Source organism: Echinops telfairi, unplaced genomic scaffold (genome assembly GCF_000313985.2).
Source record: "Echinops telfairi isolate 266 unplaced genomic scaffold, ASM31398v2 ScPeMD7_2565;HRSCAF=3150, whole genome shotgun sequence".
Lineage (NCBI taxonomy): Eukaryota > Metazoa > Chordata > Mammalia > Afrosoricida > Tenrecidae > Echinops > Echinops telfairi.
Genome location: NW_022106463.1, coordinates 13,227,461 through 13,241,414, shown reverse-complemented (window position 1 = coordinate 13,241,414; position 13,954 = coordinate 13,227,461). Strand labels below are relative to the sequence as shown.

At 43.0% G+C, this 13,954-nt stretch overlaps 1 protein-coding gene across 1 annotated transcript in view; it reads right to left on the bottom strand.

Moving 5' to 3' along the window:
• Positions 1-13,954, bottom strand: part of PARP4 (poly(ADP-ribose) polymerase family member 4) — a 92,156-nt gene that overhangs the window by 55,094 nt on the left and 23,108 nt on the right. The window contains exons 6-11 of the mRNA XM_045294009.1: positions 11,429-11,566; positions 9,879-10,049; positions 6,702-6,862; positions 5,292-5,429; positions 2,385-2,480; positions 120-303 (exon numbers count right to left, since the gene is read on the bottom strand). Of these exons, the coding sequence (XP_045149944.1) occupies positions 120-303; positions 2,385-2,480; positions 5,292-5,429; positions 6,702-6,862; positions 9,879-10,049; positions 11,429-11,566 (888 nt within the window). The remainder of the gene's footprint in view (positions 1-119; positions 304-2,384; positions 2,481-5,291; positions 5,430-6,701; positions 6,863-9,878; positions 10,050-11,428; positions 11,567-13,954) is intronic.

Here is a 13,954-nt window from a genome sequence, read left to right as displayed (position 1 = left end):
TTAGAAAACATTGACTTCAAACAGTAGACAAACCATAGTTCTCCATGCTTACGCATACTTAATACAAAGAGGAGCAACAAGACAAAACTCTTTGTCTGCTTCTTGATTAAAAAAAATACCTCAAAGTCTGTGTCGATGGCTTCTGTCTGTGACACTCCGTGGACACTGTCATAACCTGGTGGGGCTTCTGTTAGTGAAAAATCCTTCTTGTACAAGTCCATACACTTCCCCAGGGCCACATCACAAACAACCAAGAGTCGAGTGCCCTCTGTCTTTCCCGGCTGTGAGTACTTGATACTGGTGCTGTAGGTGAGAGGAAACAGTATCACTGATTATCCACATAGGAACAGACACTGTACAGACTTTCCAAATTTCCCCCAACACTCTGATGGATAGAAAATTAATATATCGTACACTTTCATAGTTAAGTTATTTTTAAATGATTTATTTTATTCAAAGATCATTTTATTGGGGGCTCTTACAACTCTTATAACAATCCAGACATCAATTGTATCAGGCATATTTGTACGTATGTTGCCATCATTATTTTCTAGACAGTTACTTTCTATTTGAGCCCTTGGTATCAGCGTCTCTTTTTTCCCTCCCTCCCTAAACCGCACTGGCTACCCCTTGATAAATTATTATTATTTTCTTATCTTACACCGACCTCTGTCTCCCTTTCCTCATGGTTTCTGTTGTTCGTCCCCCTGGAGGAGGGGCGTGGCTATGTGTGGATCATTGCGATCGGTTTTAAAAAGACGAATTGTATCCAAATATCATAATTGGCTCTAGTGCACCCTGCCCCTTCCTATATTCAGTATTTGCTCCCCAATTCCCCTTAACTTTCCCCATCCCCAATAAACTGAAGAGCTCACGATAGTGCCATTGAGCACTTTATTGTTCATGTATTTATTGACAACTTTTATTGAATCAATACGGACAGCACATTTATGGTGCTGTGAGTCCCTTTGTTCTCAGGAGGAGGTGAATACCACATGCTCCCCCCAATATTGATAAGCTATTGAGCGATATACCTTTGGCAGTAAGAACCCTAGAAGAACAGTGAACAACAACAGAAAACAACAACCACAAAGAACCCCCCCAAATAAAAAACTCCTCTTGATCAATTTGAGAAAAAAGAAGTGAACTAATTCTCTACATTAAAGTTCAGAAGATCCATGGTCTACAAAGTAAATAAGAACTTATCAAAGGGAAAAACAGACCTTAATTGCTCAGGAAACCATCTGAATCAAAACAGAAGACTAAACATGATTCCAAGTGAAAGATTTTGTTTGAAGTCATTGGGAACGAATTGGCATTATAAAGCAAATCTTGTTATTAGGAGCAACAGGCTAGACCACAACTTTGGGATCCATACTTTTGAGACGTACCACAATTGTGTTTTGTTTTGTTTTTTGGTGTAAGAAAGAGCATTTAAAATTTTTATTTTTATTATTTTAAAAAATCATTTTATTAGGGGCTCATACAACTCTTATCACAGTCCATACATACATCAATTGCGTAAAGCACATTTGTGCATTCATTGCCCTCAAAACATTTGCTCTTTTGTTTTGCTTTTAAGATTAAGAGCAAAATGTACTGTCTGGCTTTGCTTCATCTCCCATTAGACTTGCACTTTTTTGTCTTTTGTGATGAATTATCCCCATTCCTACAATAAGCCCCTCCCACTTCTGAAGGCTTTTCTCTATAATGTATAAACATGCTTACATTCTTCCCACCCAACTCCCAATCTCCTTGACCTTTTCTCCTCTGGCTTTCTACCGATTTATAGTTTGGATCTTGAAAGTATATAGGAAAGTATACAAGGGTAAGTAAAAAGGTGTTGCTATTGGCTTCCGGTTCATTTATACAGGATTTATTTGAAACATAACGTGTTTAAACATGTCTCTGCAATCAATGGATAATGACAGACATGTTCTCTCAATGACAGCTTTGTCTTGGTCTCATTGGCTGGCTCTAGAGAAAGACTGATTACAAGTGTTGAGTCCCTCCTGCATCACCGTTTATCTTATGACCTAAGGCAAGAAATACTCTTTGTCCCTCGTTCCCTCATTTATGACATTCAGATACTAGCACTGATCTCAGAGGGCTCTTGTAAGGATTATCTTAGGTACATACAATCAGTAAGATCATGAAGATGATTTCAAATGGAATTTTCTAAATATGTATTAAAGATGCGCTTCTACAAAAAAAAAAAAAATGCACTTCTACCATATACTGAGACGTAGTGCTTCCAGTGGTCTGCTTCGTAGGCGAGAAGCTCATTCACAACAGCGACAGGAAGAGAAGCAGCCACAGCAAGGACAAGGCGATGGCAATGCCGTGGTGATGACTGAGTGGCGGAGTCCACACCTTCCACTTACCTGAGCGCATCGCTGAAGTAGAGCCCACTCCCAAGATTGCCAACGTCTGTTCTTTCCACACCACGGTCTTCAACCACTTTGGGTAAAAGCAGCCCTCTGAAAAGAAAAAGGATGATTTACTAAAAAGAAAAAAAAATTCTCTTTTATCACAGACTTGTCATTCTAGCAGAGGCAGGTATTATTTAAAATGAATAGAATAAAAAGAAAAATGCATTGTAACACAGAGGGGAGTTCCAGGTACAACCAAAATGTAGGGAGCCACCCCCGGTTTCGCATCACCGTCTGGACCCGCTCGGGGCTGCCGGCCATATATTTCTGCCTGTGGGTTCTACCCACTTCAACCCAAACTCTCTCACCTCCTGTGTGCGCAGTAGGACACTGTTGTTTTTGTGTGTATGTGTGTGATCCCATTTTTGTGTATTTATTTATCTTTAAATCATTTTGTTGGGAGCTCTTACAACTCTTATCACAATCCATCCACCTACCCATTGTGGCAAGCACGTTTGTACCTATGCTGCCATCATCTTCTTCAAAATATTTTCTTTCTACTTGAGCCCTTGGTATCAGCTCCTCATTTTCCCCCCTCCCTCCCTGCCTCATGAACCCTTGATAAATGATAAATTATTTTTATTTTCTTGTCTTCCATTGAGCAGGACACTGTTTTTAAGCCCAACTCTTACCTCTACTGGGCTTCGAACACTCTGCAGAAAACTCTGCGATGAAGTGGTCAGCAAAGTCACCGTCCACAGGCCAATTCTGACTCAGGGACCCTATGTAGTCAACGGTTCCCTCTGGGGAGATGCGCGCAGGTGGATTTCTACTTTTTATTATACACAGAGGCTCCAAAACTTCATGGATTCAAAAACAGTGGGATTTTCCCACAAACTTTTTGAAGCTCTCCCACATAATCACCTATTGTTTGAATTTTTTTATTGAGAACTTGAATTAATCTTGCAAAATGTAAAGTAAAAAAAAAAAGATCAAACCCATTTTTATTAAAAACACCTTCTGTGATTGTGTCAGCTCCGAACTTTCTACCAACACCTGGATGCTCTCACATGATCCTGCTTTCTGTGAGGAACTTCACTGTTCCTCCAATAGACGTCACTTCTTCAAGACCCCGCTTATGACTCGGCCCCTGGAAAATGTCTGACCGTCCCTTGTTCCAGACATTGTTCCCGGGGCAGCTCCCAGGTGATCAACAAATACAGTTAAATAAATCAGTAACACACCTTTCACATTTTAGGGATCTGTATGATCAGAGAGTCCGTCTCTGTTTACAAATGTAAACCTTCAATGAAAATTCCTATCGAGGTCCCATATGGTAGCAATTGACTTGCTCAAATCCAAATCAAACATTTCTCTGTGTGCAAGAACCTTTAGAGATTCCTTTAGAGAGTTTGTCCTTTCTCTGATTTCTACGTGACTCTGTGATTTTTTTTTTTAACTACTTGGCACACGTCTGTCCCTTTACTTTTTCAATCAGGTTGTAATTTCCTAGAGAGTTGCGGCCGAGTGTTAGATTCCTTTCTATGGTCTCCAGCACAATGCACCTTGAGGTGGAAGGCAGGCTTCAGGAGTCCTGGAGAATGCCTGGGACTTCCAGACACCGGGGCTCTGTCCCAGTCAACCTTTTCATCAATGGCTCCATTGAGGAGAAGAGAGACTGCAAATCAGAATGCAAATGACTTTATGCTAAAATAGGGAAAATACATGAGCCGGTCATCAGAAGAATATCCTGCTCGATAGGTTATCTTTATGGGTCAGAAGTCACGGCTCAATGTTCAGGATCAGGATGAGTCAAAATAAGGAGCCCCAGTGGTATAGTGGTTATGTGTTGAGCTAATCATAAGGTCAGCTGTTCAAAACCACCAGTGGGGCTTTGGGAGAAAGGCACGGCTTTCTACTCCTGTAAAGAATGGTAGTTTCAGAAGCCCACAGGGGCTTGCTGCCGGCCATACAGGGTCACCAGGCCTTGGAATCGACAATTGAGAAGAGTCAGAATTGATTTGATACCAGAAAGTTGGGTTTGAAGATAATACAATTTAGTTTTGAGAATGATGAGGGCAATAAAGGTACAAATGTGGTTGACACAATGGATGGATGTCTGGATTGTGATAAGAGTTGTACGATCCCCCAATAAAATGATTTAGAAAAAAAAGAGTTGGATACACATTTTAAAAAAGAGAAAAGAAAATAATTTAATAGCTGCCTGGTTAAACCCCCCTTGTAACTCTTCTTTCAGAATTCTCCTGGCAATTTCCATGAAAAAATATACATTGTAGAATCACCTATCTCTTTTAAACAGTCTTGCTCGCACTATTATTAGGTCATCACAAAAATGCATTACTTTAAGGAAAACTGACATAATTCTAATTAAAGCAAGTTTAAATTTTTTTTTGGTCCCTCAGTAACGGTTTCAAGTTTTTTTTCTGTACAGATCGTGTGAGCTTCTTTTTGCTTTTCTTCCTCAGGAAGAAGACTTTACATTTAACCATATTTTCCTTGTCCCCTGCGGCTTCAGTTTCAGCCCCAACAGTAAATGGTTCTTCAAAGCAAGCAGAACATTAGAGCTACATTTTAAATAGATAACTCTCACAATCTGGGCACTCTAGTTTCTAAAGCTCTCTCTTTGCAGTGTCAAACTATCCCAAGATTAGTTATTCATGGAAAAATCATGAACCGTACAGTCACCTGTCTTCACATTATACTGTCTTCAACAAGCAATTCACAACTAGGTATGACCCTTTAAAAATACATAATAAATCCAACGTATCCCTTTAGAAGGCTGTAAGCCAGCTCATTTGGACAGGAAAGACTTAATGTAGACAGAAAAATAATTAGAAAGTAAAACACTTGACTTCTGGGAGGATAAAATCTTGGAAAACACCGATGGTGTACTCTTACCGGGACAGAATTCCTACAATATTTTGTACAGGAGATCCATGCAATAAGGACTTCACATTGCCAAGTTTGCTCAAAAACTCCGTGGTTTCATTCACTCGGCCAACCCTGTATATCTGCAGGATGTCTACTGGACTCCCACTGCAGGAATCAGGAGAAAAACAAAGACTTCCTTGAGCTACATGGCATTGCTGCGAAACTACAGTTCCTGTCCCCAGGACTTGAAACCAGGGGTTTTTCCTCCCTCTGGCAAACACTTGTTCTCCCCTCCTGACACTGCCATCGCCGTCATGCTAGCTTCAAATTGTGTTAGATCCCAGGAGATCCACTGGGAGGAGAGTCCAATCAAAAGCAATGAAAAGGGTGTGATAATACAAGAACAAACTCTGGAGAAGGTCTAGGGGGGGGTGTTTTGAGGGTGACTGACCCAGGAGAGCTGAGCAGCAATTCTGAGAGGTCTGGATCAGTCCTTGGCGTAAGGGGAGGTGGGTCTGTCTGGTTCTAGACAGGTGCTAGAAAACCAGCTCTCAAAACAACAGCAGCCACACACCATGCTCCCTTGGAGCGCTCGCTGGTTTCGGTGGTGTATGCCAAGCCGGCACTCGGGAAACAACCAATCTGCCTGAAAATTGGAGTGTTCCTCTCCTGCTGGCAGGAGGCAGCCTCAGCACCTGACTACTGGTTCCAAGGTGCGGGCAAGGTTCAACCCAGTTCAGTATAAAGAGAACTGAGATGCCGGGCAGTGTCTGGGTGAAAGACTTCCGAGGAGGGAAGTGCTGGGGTGCAGTGAATGATCAGTGAAGGTCAGCCCCACCTCTAGGAGAGTCCAAGTTGAAGGAGCCAGGAAGCTGCATCACAGCTCTGGGCCAATGGGGTTTCTACAGAAGGGCCAACACTACAGGAGGGCTGGTCTGATGAGCTGCACTGTGGTTGCTGCCTAAGGCTACAGAAAGCGCAAGAAAGAACCAGATAGACCGCCAAGGGGAGGCACAGAACTGACCGTTAGGGAGACGACAATTCCTGACAGGTTTTCCAAATACATATTTTTGTGTGACAGACCGGCCCTTCCAAAAGCTGTCTTATGCATATTCCCGCAGTTTTACACCTTAATGCAAGTGGCTTTTCTCATGTGATGCCTTTCAAAATGCCATGCAAGCTCAGACCTCTTTTCATTTTATGACTCTACATTTCGTCCTAAGCAAGATGGGGTAACCCTGGGCGGAGAGTGGAATAACAGAAAATGTTTTCAAGCAGAGAAAACCGCCCAGGCTCTATTATAAACACAGGAAGGCAAGTTGTCATCACAATATAGCTAGCCTAAGGCTAATGATTAAATTATTCATTATTAGCTCTTTGGCTGAACCTGAAATAATAGCTTTACATGATAAAACATCAGGTTTCCTTCATGCTTACCTGTGATTATTCTGCAATATTTCTTTTCTAATGGTGAAAAATTCTTCCGAGTTCGGCTCCACGTGCTCAATTTTGCATCTCAGAGCTCGGTATTTGGCCAGAGAGGGTGGGTTGGGCTTTGACAAATTCACTTCACAGACACTCACCATGTCTCTTATAAGCTGTTGAAAGGAATGATGCCCCGGCGTCAGGGTCAGCACCTACCACGTTCCTATTTACTTGAAATGAACACTTTATCAGAGCATTTGGAAAAATAAAGGGTTTTTTTTCCTCCTCCAAAGCTTTGGAATCAAGCTCTGTACTATGAGTGGCATATTGTCCTTAATGTAGATTCTCAGAGCACAGTGTGCACGAATAACAATGGTACACATTCATTGAACACATCAGAGTTAAGGAAGTAATTTCCAATACGTAATTTCCGGGAGTCCCCCCCCCTTTGACACTGTGAGGTAGGTTTTGTAACCCTCATTGTCCAGTTGAGGAAAGTGAGCTTGGAGACCTGCCACCCCCTGTCAAGATCTGACAAGTCAGAGGAACAGTGACTAGCCCACGGCTGTGAGACGGTTCATTCTGGCCAACCTCCTGCCTAGAAAGCCCATTTCCACTTCAGAGATATTGACTCATAATCTACATTTTAACAAAATCCCCAGGGAATTCTTATACACAGGGACTCCTGTGAATAGTGTAGACTCTGATTCAGTGTCTCTGGGGTGGAAGTGGACATTCTCAGCAGGGAGTCCGACCAGAATGAACTGGTTCATTGCCCTGGACAACAGGGGAGCCCAGATCACCAGGCTTGAAGTCCATTAGCCATTACGGATGTTCTGGATGCCGGGCATCGTCTTCGGTTTTAAGGAGGCAAAGATGAGCCAGGCATGAGCCTACAAAGGGCCCCAAGTACACAAAGCTCAGTGTAGTCATAAGTCTCGGATCCCCTCCAGGAAAAGCTGAATTACGTTTATTTTAGGAACTTGCAGCTGTCACTGGCTTTAGCGTAAGTGACATGGAGGGAAGGTACTAGCCAGTTTCCTTGCAGGGTTGAAATTGCTAGGTGCCCTTCTGGCCTTGGAGTAGAAAGGGCTGAACTAGAACTCAAAACCTAACAGCCATACGTAAAAAGATCGATGCATGTTACTATGCAAAGTAAGAATTGCCCGGTGCAGTAGAAACAAAACAAGGCAAACATCAACACGCACACAATCAAAAATCCACACACACCAGAAGTGAAGTAAAAAGACAAATACATAATTGGGAAGGATATCTGAAACTCACATCATAAACTAAGCTCTCTAACATATGAGGAGCTCTTCAAATCAGGATGAAAAATTTCAAAGCATAAAGCAGAAGGAGGCAGTGGCCATGAACAGGCAGTTCACCGACAAAGAAACAAAACGGGCCATAAACCTTTGGAAAGATGCTCAGCCTCAGGGCATTGAAAAGCCATTTCTCACACAGAAGGTTGACAGAAGTCTAAAAGACACTGTTGGCCAAACTATAGGAAATGGAAATTCTCAGTCATCAATAGTTGGAAGGCAACAACAACAAAAATTACAACCTTGATGAAGGAATCAGACAATAGCAAGCAAAATTACAGATGCATTTATTCTGTACGCCAGCACATCTACTTCTAGAAGGGGCTATCTTCCAGAGGTACCCCCCGCCCCCTTCCCCCGTACAAGTAGATGATGACTAATACATAAAGCCATTCACTAAGATCACAAAGGTGCACAACAGGGCTGTGTCCTTTCACCAAACTTTTTCAATCTGTGTGCTGAATAAATAAGCCAAGAACACAGCCCTGGGATTGGAAGCCGTCTCAAGGACCGAGTCTTACCCTGCAACCTGCAGAGGACACAATCTTGCTTGCTGAAAGTGAGGAGGACACAGCATTGATGCACGACCATGGAAAGACCTCCATGAAAAGCAAGTAAAAGTCCTCACAAGCAGACCAATGAGCAGCATCTTCATAAATGGAGAAAGTACTGAAGCTGTCAAGGATTTCATTTTACTTGGATTCGCAATGAATGGCCCACTTTTACTTAGCTTCACGATCAACGATTAACCAAACTATGCATTGCACTGGGCAAACTGCCACACAAGAGACCTCTTCAACATGTTAGAAAGCAAGGCTACCACTTGGAGGAGGAAGGGCGGGCCAATGGAGCATCCTACAGAAATATGGAGTTTTAAATTTGGAAGGGACTGCTATCATTTCACGGTGTCATCTTGGTTATTGCTTTTTAAAAAAAAAACAACTTTCTTGGATTACAGATTCCTTTGAAAATCCAACGAGAGCTATGATTTTTCCCCTAATGTGCAAAGCTTTACATCTACAAACACTTCTAGGATCTAGGTTAAAGACTGCACATCTTATCTCCACCTTTTCATTTGCAGGTGAGACAACTCAGACCCAGAGTGTGGCTTTGGCCTCATCTACAGCAGCGGTGGACCCTCTGGCTGCCAAACCCAAATCTGCTCCCCTTTCATCTTTACTAACTAGATCCATCGTCCTCCACGCAACTGGGCAAAGATGGCCATTTCTGAGTCAGTCCTAAATGTTTCATTTTCCTTGGCAGCAATTGGCTTAGGAATGGGCTGGGACACTGTTTATTTCTGCATCAAGCAATGAGTCTGCGGGTGCTCTTCCTACAAGAGACACAGGAAGGAGGGTTCCAGATGTGATGCCATGAGCCAGCGCAGCACAAGATGGTCCTGAGAGGAGTCAGGCCAAGAGTGAAGCTGCTGCTTCAATGTCATGACAGTGAGATGGAGAGCACCTGGGACCTTGGGGGAACACGGTGGGTTAACGAAACGGGCCAGAAGCAGCCTACATCCATACTTCTTATTATACCACATTCATAAAAGTCCTGGTTTATGTTACCTAGTTACGGCTTTCCATTTCTTCTGCAGAAAGGATCCTAGCTCACCCAGAACATCATGTGATAGGGCAGCAATGCTAAACAATGGTCTACATTTCACTACTATGCTGACATGTTCATGTTCGGGAACAGAGTTTAGAGAACGTCTCCAGCGACCCCTAGCCTTGTCAAATGGTTTGCTCGTTTGCTTTTCACGTATGACTCTAGAGACGGATGCTGTGATTCGGCGTTATGCTATTGATCGGATGGAGATTCCTGGGGATACTTTACACTGGATGAAGACATTTCAGAGAGTTACCTGACAGAGGTCTTCTTTTTGAGACAACAGTTTCAGGGTCACTTCCGCTGTGGTTGTCCCTTTGTGAGGTATTAATCTGTAGAATTCAGCCATCAGCTCATTCAATTGTTCAGTCTCTCCACTTTGCAGCGCTGTCTTTACTAGAAGGAGAATGCCTTCTGCCTTGCTCACCTTTAAAGAGGACACACGATTATCAACGTTAAATCAGCAAAACAGGCCAAAGAAAAGAGATGTCAAAGTAAGTTGCCATAGACCCGTTGCAATTGCCAATTTCCTACAGGACATTTACCTGCAACAATTGCTAATGCAGGAATGAGAGACTTCATTGTAACAGAAGACATTTAGAGAAAGGTGTCAGAATCAAACTACGAACAAAAACCTCAGCACACATTTTAATGACACGTGTACTTTAACGGGTTTAACCGATGAAACCCTTTTCTCCATGAACTGTGTTCATTTCATGACACAGAATCAACTTGTCTGACTGCTTTCAGAGGCAGCTGCACCACTGGGGAAACTTCTTTCCCTTGCACCTAGCCATCCTTAAGAAGAGCATTTGCTGATGGGCCGGAAGCACACTAAGGAACTCTGGTGGCACAGCAGATGAAGCACGGGGCTGCTAACCTAAAGGCTGGCAGTTCAACTCCACTAGCTGCTCCAAGGGAGAAAGGTGGGGCAGTCCTCTTGCATAAAGATGTACGGCCTTAGAAGCCGAGGAAGCAGTCCTGTTCCGTCCTGGGGGCACACTGAATCGAGTGGACTGGAAGGCAGTGAGTTTGGTTTGGGGTCAGAAGCACACTTCCCTTTCCAAAGACAGTCAGATGTGAGAAGCCTGTAAACGTCATTAGCGATGAAAAAGATTAAGTCTGAGCATGGACTGATGATTAATCAAGACCATTCACGCCCCTCATGTACTTTCAAGGTTTTACTAGCTTATGACTAGCTTCTTCACCTACAGCATGGGCTCCAATAGTCATCTGCCCTAATGCTCTCCTTTCAGAAAAAAAGTTAATCAGCACCCATGGCAACTAAAAACGTTCATACTAGAGCCCATAATCCAGCATAAAGTGTAGAATGCTGCTTTTCCAGCCCCTTGGATCATTCCACCCACCACCCCTCCCTCGGTGGCGATATCACCGACTTTGGGAAACAGTGATCAAGCCTCCTAATGACAAAAAAAGACAAACTACAAGGCCCTATAGGACAGAGTAGACCTGCCTCTGCGGGTTTTCAAGACTAAACCTTCAAGGGAGGAGAGAGCTTCAACTTCCTCCTGTGGATCCACGAGTGGTTTCAAACTGCCAGCCAACCCTGCTGGCAGTAAAAGACTGCCTTTGATCAGCTCTCGGTTCTGAACCTTTTGATGGATAACAATGTCTAGTGTTCTCAAAAGATTGCTTCCTCTCTGCTCATTTTCTCCAGGACAACAGGGGAGAACCGTCAACCACCAACTCAGTTTGACTTCGCATTGAAGCACAGGGGTTATATTAAAGCGAATGGCCCAGGAAGCAGGTTGCTGGAGGCTGGAGGTCAAGGACCCAGTGACTTACGTCATTAAGACTCATTTTGTTCACTGGCTTCAGAAGAATGTTCTCCAGATGGCCGAGCGCTTCTGCCCAGATCATTTCCACCAAATCACTCACCTCTTGGCTCAGAGTATTTGAATTTATTACCTCCTCCAAAAGCAACTGTAGCAAAAAGGAAAAACAAACAAAAAACCCACCTTAATGAAAAGTTACTCAATTAAAAACGAGCACAGGGAGAAGTGCAGGAAGAAATCGTGAAAGCTCGAGTTAGAAGCACCCCAGCCAAGAAATAGCTCCTCCCTAGGTCTTCCCCTTTCTGGCTTCTCTCTGTCTCCTCCATACACGCGCCTCTACAGCCAAGAATGCTATCTCTTTGCTCCAACTTTAAGTTTCTGCTTGCCTTTTGCCTTCAAATGTCACCCCGTTCATTCAGGTCCTTCCAGTAGCGTTAGATACATGTGTGGGGCTTCAAAAAGTTGGTGGGAAAATTCCATGATCTTTGAATACAGTTTTCCACGAATGTCTTTCAAACCTGCAGTCAGTTATACATTCAACTGTAGTGTTGGTAAAGAATATTGAATATACCATGGACAAAGATGATCAATCTTAGAGGAAATACCACCAGAATGGTGAAGCGTTGACTCACTTTCTTTGGACACATCATCAGAACAGACTAATTCCTAAAACAGCACCCTCAAGAAAAGATGGCAAACTGGGTAGACATGCTGCCCAGACTTTCTACAACAAAGACACAAAAGACCAGATGAAGCAGATGTGGTTGAAGATCCTGGAACCCTGCGTGTCACAGCACAGGCTGGAGAAGGTGGACTGAATATCAACAAAGAGGTAGGTCTTGCTCAATAAAAAGCTGCAACAGAGGAGACAGAAGAAATGAGTGACATGTCAGGCTAGCGATTTTGAACTTTCATTGTGACAGTCACCTGATAATTGTCTCCAATCTTCCAGGAAAGCTTACAAGCCCACACTTACGGAAAGCCCCGGGAAAACTATAAACCTTCCTTGTTCCCCACACCTTCCTGGTGACCTGAAGCATAGCGGGGCTCCTCCCTCACCCCCCTAATGGCTGCGGACACCCTCCCTGCATAGCCACTGCTCTACCTGAGGTCACCTTGCTTAGGATCAGGTGTTGGGTGAATACTAACTACCCCAGTATCTGGAGGCAGGTGAGCCAGACCAGCAGAACACCCACTGTCGGACAAGTGGCCTTTTTCTGCGTGATAAGAAACTCTTTCCATTACGAGCCACCGAGCCACCATCTGTTCTCTAGGCACAAAAGAACTCCTTCTAGGTAGGCACTCTGACCCCAGACATCTTCCAGGCCCGCAGAACCTCTGTCTAGAATAGGCCGTCCTGCCCCTTCACCTCCCCACTCCATGACCTCCTTGCTTGGCGGAGCCACACAGGTGTCCTCGCGCCACAGTTTTCTCCTCTCCGGAATTTCTGTCTTCGTGTGGGTGTTTCCCGTTTCTTTCCCTTCCCTAGGTGCTCTCCTTCCTTTTTCTGACTTCCTGATTTCCTTTATTCTGTCTTTTCTTCTTCTCTATTAATAATTAAACTTAATGTGAATGCAAATGAATTCAATGCACCACTCAAGAAGACCAAGAGCGACAGCCTGGATGATAAAAAAGAACCCAACCCTATGCTATTTACTAGAGAGATACCTTAGACACAAGGACAAAACAGACAAAAAACAATGGAGGGAAAATGTATATCAGGCTAACAGCAATTTTAAAAGAGCAGAATGGCAAGATCAATGCCTGATAAAGAGTCTTCAAGTCAAAAGGCAGCATAAGGACAAGGAATGGCAGTATACAGTGGCTAAAGGATCAATTGAACAAGGTAACTGTCATACTTAATATCTATGTCCTCAATGAAAGAGCCTCAAACACATAAATCAAATTTTAAAAGAACTGAAGAAAGAAATAGGCAATTTCACAACAATAGTAGAAGACTTTAATATATCACTTTCAATAAAAGAACAACCAGAAAAAAAACCAACAAAAACACAGAAGAGCTAAATACACAATCAAGCTACTTGACCTCATAAACATATACAATACTCCACCCAACAGAAGTACAATACACGTTCTGTCCCAGGGCACATGAAACATTCTTCAGAATAGTCCAATGCAATGATATAAAGAATAGTCTCTTATCGCAATGATATAAAGTAAAAATCAACAGTAGGGAAAATCAAGGGGAAAAATAGCAAGTAGATGCAAACAGATTAACATCCTGCTTAAAAACTATAAGGCAGTAAAAGAAAGAATCCTTGTATTAAACAAGAATAAAAATACAACACACCCAAACCTTTGGGACAGAGCAAAACCAGTGTTTAAAGGGCAACAAAACACACACATCAAAAAAGAAAGAACTCAAATCAACACTTCAACATTTGCAACCACTAGAAAAAGAGCAACAAAATAAGCCGACAGCCACCAGAAACATCCACACACTCAACATTAGAGCAGAAATAAATGAAGCAGTAAAAAAAAAAATCCAGAAAGAATCAACTAAAAGTTGGTTCTC